Source organism: Rhamphochromis sp. 'chilingali' (assembly GCF_963969265.1).
Source record: "Rhamphochromis sp. 'chilingali' genome assembly, chromosome: 10".
Lineage (NCBI taxonomy): Eukaryota > Metazoa > Chordata > Actinopteri > Cichliformes > Cichlidae > Rhamphochromis > Rhamphochromis sp. 'chilingali'.
This window is the reverse complement of record NC_137937.1, coordinates 32,238,882-32,246,561: the sequence shown is the minus strand read 5'-3', so window position 1 is coordinate 32,246,561 and position 7,680 is coordinate 32,238,882. Positions and strand designations below refer to the sequence as shown.

The window sequence follows — 7,680 nt, the reverse complement described above, 5'->3', positions numbered from 1 at the left end:
TTACCTCATTTACTATATGCAAATCATTTGAATATTTTTTCCTATTAAAACAAAAAAAATGTACACAAGCATTTTTCTTCACATTTATTTTGTTTATTAATAGAATTAATTGAGAGGGATGTCAGATTTCACCTTAGAGAAAGTACACTCTCCCATATACCAGTAATCAAAAATAGTGCATTTTTCTACAGTACATCAGTAGTGGTTGGTTAAACAGAGGAACACAGCAAAAAGAGCTATTCTGGAGCTACAGAGGAAATGGTGTGTGCCTGCAGCGTCTCACTTTGGATGCCATAACAGTTGACCCATGAATGCCAGAGTAGCCACTGAGTTAAGCTAAAGTGAAGATTCTCTCTAGTATAAAGAAACCCTCACATTACCTGCTGGCTGCAGTGGAGCTTGTAGAATAGTTGTAGTGCTGAGAGACTGGTGTGTGTTGTGACCAAAGCCTAAATGTAAACCTCACTGCATTCGTTCATACTAGCTATTTTTCAGATAATAAAACATAAAAACTGAATTCTTAAAGCTTAACTGAAGAACTCTAGAAAGGCACAAGTGACATGCAGTCTTTAAAACTGGCATGAAAATGAACTTACAGCAGTGTGTTACATTTATTTAGCATTTTTTCCTGTTCAAAAATATATTTGTTTGTCTTTATATATTTATTTATATCAGAAGTGGCTGGCTTCATTCCTTTTTACAACTGGTGACACTGTGCTAAAACAGCAGCAACATAAATATTTCCTTACAACAACCCAATCAAGAGCTTAATTTCCCACAACGCATTGTTGCGGTGTTCATGTCCAAAAAGCGAATGGACATCCTGGACTCCATTTCAATGCCTTTTAAAATCTGTGGGCAGAAAACAAAATGTTTTTCTTACATTGAAAATATATTTATCCATCTAAATCTAATATATAGATATATCTGCATATATAAGGTAAGTGCAAACCTGTTCAAAATGCTCAAATGTGATTCCTTCATAGAAATCATCCGGGGCCTGGAATGAGACCAGTGACTGTGTTACTTCGCTGCACATGTGCAAATTTCTTGTAACATTTCAGCTTTGGTGAGTTCTCTTACCATGTGGGGCACATTTGTGCTTGCCACCTCCAGCATGGCAGCATCTGCTATCGACCTGGCAACCTCGGTCTCAATGGCTCCGCTTTGAGACAGCAGCTCCTCTACCACCTTGGATGTGAACAGAATATTAAAAGTCGACTCCACACGATGATTTCCAAATACAGCGAGAGGTAAGAAATTCAGCTGTTATATTTTAAGAATGGTATTCGCAGCCAATCAGCTTGCTTCGATTAAGTGCCCAAAAATCCACTTGGATTTATATTAACAGTCTTTGTGATAAAACATTATCTGTAAATCTTGCTTTAACCCAACTTAACATCTGGGTTAATTCTTGCAAGTATGAACAGTCTTTTGAGCTATTAAACTCTAACTTGTTCTGCAGTTGGTTTGCAGTTAATCGCGTATGTGTCACAGCAGGTGCCTACCATGTTATTTTCACACGAAAATTAACGGTGAAGATGGCTGAAGAGTACTGTATGTTATATGTCTTTATGTGCTTTGGCTGATAATGCTGTTTGAGGGCCATGTGGGTGTGTACAGACTGGTTCAGTCAGTCTTTCAGTGCAAGGCATTTTAAATCTTTTGCAACATTAGCTGATGAGTCGTCTTAAATATAATTTCAAGGAGATTTCTGTTTTTAAACCTGAGATGTACATTTAGTCATCAACATTTCCACAGTCCAGCCTTTTAATACAAAATACTTAAAGTACATACACGTTATGTGCAGGTGGCATTGTTTTATAATGCTGCCTAGTGTTTAAAACAAGGGCCAGTTGGGTTTCAGTAGAGTATATGACCTAGTCTGGTTATCTTAATCCCTGAAGAAAAAAAAATGTCAACACAAATAATTAAAAAAAAAGTTCCTCAAGGGCACTTACGTACTATATCAGGACTGCTGAGGAAAAATGCATTTGTAAGTTCTGGTGAAAGCCAGCCCTTCAGATTTTCTTACACGCAAGGAGCTACATCATAGCCATAGTAAGCACTAGTTAAATTAATAAACCATTAAGAAATGTGCTTCACTTACAATCTCCCTTGATTACTTCATCCTTTATAATAGGAAAATAGATAACGCTGTCCCACAATTCAAAGTGACACAATAGTCGACTGTTCACAAAATCAGTCAACATAACTGACAGGACAGATAATGTAATTGTTGATTAAATAGAGTATTATTCTTTACCCGTCTTATTTTGAACCCACAGGTGAACTTTGAACATTACAGCACTGTAATAAAAAGGTTTGTGTAACATTGTTTTCGCCTGTGATGAATGTCATTTTTTAAAATGCTCTATAAATAATTTGAGCTATATTAAAGTAATTAAAGTGACTTTAATATTTACAATAATTAAGTTTGTTATGTCCTCCGTTTAAATGTTCCTGTGTTGGAATTTTTACTTAAGGCTTCTTATCAGCAGCTATTGTGTATGCTAGTGTGTGCATGGTTAATTTCTCTTACCGTCCTGTACTCATCCAGAGTAATAATGCCATCATTGTCTGTGTCGTGCATGTTGAACAGGACTATAAAACACACAAACAAAGGAAAAATGGTTTATCAGATTTTCATCAAGTCACAGGATTTCACAGAGAAAGTTGAGGAAGAAGCAATTAGACGTATGCTTAAGAAGATACTGGAATAACAGTACTATAACTATTTACTGTAGCCCCATAACAAATTTACTAGTAACAGCCATAAACTACTCTCTGCTAATAACCAGACATTTTGACTATTTTGCTGATCTGAGATTTAATGTCGCATTGTCTCCGTTTTACAAATGTATCAGTGTGACAGTAGGAAGGCTATGCTAACTTAAAAGTTGCCCAAAGTTTAAATAAATAAAACATGGGAAGTAAATATTCAGAAACAACAGGTGACAACACAGAAAGCATTCCTTTCTTTTTATGTCAAGTAACTGACTGTTGGAGAGCAAACTGTTTTTCCTTCTTCTTGTTATTCTAAATGTCATTTATTCTTAAAAGGAGTTCCAAGAGTACACAAGAGGTCACATTAGTCACTTGCACGCCTCCATAGTTTAAGGTTGTCAGAGACTGAAACTTATATTACCTTTCTATTCATCCCTCCCTTCCTGCTCGTCATGGTTGTGTTAACATTAAAAATGTTTGTGGTATGCCATTTCTTCTCTTTAGAATTTAAAGAGGAATAAAACTGCCAAGAATAGTAAAAAAACTTTTCAAATTACATTTGTTCATGTTTTATCAAATTAGACATTTAGCCAGGAGACAAATTAGCTTTAAGGTCAAGTTTTATGGGCATATTTTTGTAAGACTTCAAAGAAGTCTTACACAATATACACTGTAAACATTCATTCATCAGGTATGATGAAACACAGAAAGAATATGCCAGGACCACACCAAATTAGGGCAGTTAAAAGAAATTAATAATTGCCTGTATGAACCATGAGTCACATCTGCTATTGTAGCTTCAGGTTTTGACCCATGGATCGAACAAGAAGGCCAACTACCTGGATCCTATCATGCATCTGTCATTTTGAGCTCTTCTGGTATCATACTGTGTCATGCTTCCTTGCCCCCGTGCAAAACTAAGAACCAAGCACTAGAATCCGGTACTGCTAAAGATAATTTTGCAGGTTGAGGAATGACTCAATTCATTTACAGACACACTTGTGCTCACAAATTACTCAGCTAACCCACAATTTGCTGTCACTTGCAATATTCCTTATCATCTAACATTGTGTTATATGCATTTGTCCCACTATACAACAAGTAGCTTAAAAAGAAAGTGAGTCCAAAATAAAGAGAAATCACAAATGTAGACTGTAGTGCCTACTGGAACACTCTGACTAATTATTATCTATTCCTATAGAGATAAGATACTATATTTATCCCAAATTTATTTCAATACACACACACACACACACACACACACACACACACACACACACACACACACTAATTTGAGTGGTTACAGGGGCATAACTACATGCGTAGACTCATTATTCAAATCTGACAACAACTGCTTAGAAGGATTCAAAAACAACCCCCCCCCCCCCCCCCAAAAAAAAAAAACAAAAAACAAAAAACTGGTTTTAAAAAGCCTTCTTTCCCTTTAAACTGTACTTCAACCATGTTTTGGGTCCAAGGCTCTCCCACAGATTTCACGTCAGCATTTATTTGAATCTCATGTGTCTCACTCTTCTATAATAGGACGAATCATACCTTTATACTTGTGACATTTGACATTGTGTGGCTGTCCTGGGCAACATTCCCAGTCTGGTCATAAATACCTTTGTGGCTCTCAATATAGTACTGGACAAGCAGTGAAGAATTCAGTTGTCATTTATGTGTAAGCATCACCACACAGTCTTATCCAGAAGCACGGCACACTTTTTTTAAAAATTTAAACTTGAGATACACACAAAGAGAAGTGAAGACAGCAGTGGGGGGGAAAAAACAAAAAAACAAAACCACCTCGATACTTACAGCGAAGCTTTTGTTTTCTTACAGTCACCTTCTCTTCTTCTGTCGCTGTTGAATTCACAGGGCGGAAGTGGGACATGACCATGAGGAACTGCTCAAAGCCAATCTCGTCAAGGGAGCCAACATCATTCTGATGCTGGTTCCTGTATCACAATCAAAACAAACCAATGTATAGGCTTGTTTTAACCAATGCAATTTCTGCATTTTCCTGCCTTTTCTGGTTAAAAAAAAGAATAACTATAAATAATGATAATCCTAAACTATTCATTTTGATACAATGGATGAAAATATCTCCATATTGTGGGAAAATAAAACATTTTTTTCCTTATTCAGTTTGTCACAAGAGCTGTTTGCTTGTGAGCAGAAGCCACATGCATTCACAGACAGCTTGTTTATTATGCAGTTCATTGTGGTTTGTTCTGCTGCTTTCCACCCTCCAAAGCATGACACAGTGATTAAAAATGCCAACAACTGTCTTGTAATAGCAACAAAACCCTCATTTTCAAAGCTGCTGCTTCATGTGAACAGGTGGATAATGTGTGTTCACAAAGTGTATGGATGTTCTTTTAGCTGAAGACTGAACCCAACAATAACAGTTACTTCCACATATTAGGTTCTCTTCAGCCTATTGTTTTCATCAGCCAAAACACACAGAAGTCGACAGTAAACAACTGATTCTGATTAAAGAGTTCAGTCATCTTGACATTAACCATACAGGTAACAGAGAGAATATGGTGTCATTTGATTGTACTCACCTTTTATCAAAGAATGCAGTAATAATTTGCTTTCTGATTGGGTTGTTGTTCAGGGCCGGTATGCGCTCCAGGTCATCTCGGCTGCAGTGGGACAGGATAAGGTTTAATTCAGTTTTATTCATGTGGTACCAAATCGCAACCTGTCAACTCAAGGCACCTGTTGTTCACTATACTCCAGTCTACTACACAGTCAGATTGGGGGTTTTTTTTTTTTGGACAAATTTAAATAACATTAGAGGGTGGTAATGAGTGTGAATAGTGCTATCTGTCCAACCTACCAGAACAAACATTTGTTCCCCCTTTCTTTTTCAAAATAAGGAACCAAAACCCGGCCACTGTGATCATGTGGCATGTCTATATATGAAGTGGTGTGTTTGCACAGTAAGTGTTTGCTCTGTATTACTAATGCATCATTATCTGCATGTTATATTTGCCTAATGTCTCTCTTTTGGTGTGTGTCTGTATTACCATTACATTACTTGTTTTTGTCTGTGCTGGAAAAGCCAGAAATCCTCACAGTTCCTCAGCCTGACCATACAGTATTTCATCTTTTAGCAGCAACTGCAACGTCTCCATTGTGAGTCTGAACTGCCACTCTGCAACTGCCATACTACTATATCAGCCAAAGAAAGCCCAGGTGTTTCCATTAAAACCACTTGCGAGCTGACCCCCATGTAACAAGACACGTTACCTTATTTTTTCATGATTTCCACTCAGCTGCTGGAATCTCTGGTAAAGATTTTTGATCTGCTCCTGTGAAACTGTAAAGAAGCACACATCAACAATGTGAATGTATTTGTGAAGATTTTTACAGTAATGCTTATAATTATACATTCACTTAACTTTGTTTGTTTTTAATCAAATTGTATGGGTGCTGCTTTGCTATCAGTCTAATGGCAGTGCAAACAAACTGAACACCTTTATGCAATTTCACATGGTTACTTAAATCAGCACTCATTTTTTTAGGTCTACAAACACATACCAGAAGCCTTAAGCATGATTTTCTAGTTCTACCTGGTGCCTTATCAAACTAGTTTGGAATTTCTAATCATTGTGGACAACACCCCTGTTTATTGTGACCTTTCCCCCGTTTCCCAAGAGCATGTAAATTAATGCTTTTCTACAAACCAGTTTGTTAGTCATTGTTGGTGGTGCAACAAACACTCAACTTCATGGACCAATTAGCCAAAGCCAAAAGGGGGGGGGGCAACAACAACAACAGAAGAATCTGTAGTATTGTGCTCAACAAAAAGCACACACACTTGTGGGTGCAATGAAACATATCAATTCATCAAACTGCGCAGAACTCAAGTCCAGAAAGCTCTCCAGCTGAGCCCAGAGAGAGACGCACCTTGAAGAAATGAAGGCAATAAAATAGTTCAAAGTCTCAAACATACAAAAGCCATAAAGTTGATTCAAATCTAATCCCCGTTTATCAGACTGGCATGCCGCTACTTGGAGACTCGCCTTTTAAAAAGAAGACGAAAAAACAAAACTCTACTTACTAGTGTTTTAACTTGTTTATTTCACTCTTCCACATACAGACGGTAAAGTGTTGAGTGCCTCAATGCGCCAACAATGTATACAATCGCACTGAACAGTAGACCTGATTTTAAACTTGCGTCTGTTAGTCATAACTATCGCTATTAGATCGTTTTAAAGATCCTCTTTTGCATATTAAGTACGTAAATATTACACCTGTCACACCATGTGTCACATGTCGAGCCCATTTACACAAAGTTATGGGACCTTCTCATTTCTTTGACAGCTACTCCGTGTAAGCAATCAACCTCTCTTCTTCCCGTTGAGATTAGGTTTTTAATTTAAAAATAGCTAGGCGTTTGAAAAACATTGGAACAAAATGCGGTTATTGCTCTTTCCGCCTTAAACCGAAATTGACCTACTTTTGCTAAGTACCATTTAGACCTCTTTAAGATAAGCGGTTTTAATATCAGCCAGCACACTAGAAAAACAGGTCGGCACGGCTATCAACTAATTGTTAATCACTAGTCTCCCTTCGTTTCCTCGACGACGCGTATCACAGCTACCAGCCTTTCCACGATGCAAGTGAAGCACTTAACTCAAACAGCACGGTGCACGGCATCAAACGAGAATCTTCCTACTTACATCCACTTTTGTCAGTCAGATCGTCGTAGTTGTGCTCGGGGCGCGTCTGCGAAGCTCCCATTCTTGCTGCTTCACCGCTCCGTCAGAGCGCATACTTTGTTTGAACTTTTCTGTAGTGTTGCAATATTAACCCGCTTCCCTCTGCAAGACACTAGAAGTGTAGTTTGCTTCTGGCGTCCTGGGAACGTCTGGCGTCCTCAAGGTCCTAAATCCACACAGTGTGCGGATAAACCACCTGCTGCTTCATGTTTCTCAT

General features: G+C 37.9%; 1 protein-coding gene across 1 annotated transcript; it reads right to left on the bottom strand.

Moving 5' to 3' along the window:
• Positions 1–69: 69 nt before the first annotated feature.
• Positions 70–7,607, bottom strand: tesca (tescalcin a). Its single transcript, XM_080893625.1, has 8 exons — positions 7,425–7,607; positions 5,989–6,058; positions 5,298–5,378; positions 4,546–4,685; positions 2,543–2,604; positions 1,084–1,191; positions 953–1,000; positions 70–852 (listed from the first exon to the last, which is right to left on the bottom strand). Exons 1-8 carry the CDS (start codon positions 7,483–7,485, stop codon positions 760–762), a joined length of 663 nt encoding a protein of 220 aa, XP_080749751.1. The 5' UTR covers positions 7,486–7,607; the 3' UTR covers positions 70–759.
• Between the last annotated feature and the right edge of the window lie 73 nt (positions 7,608–7,680).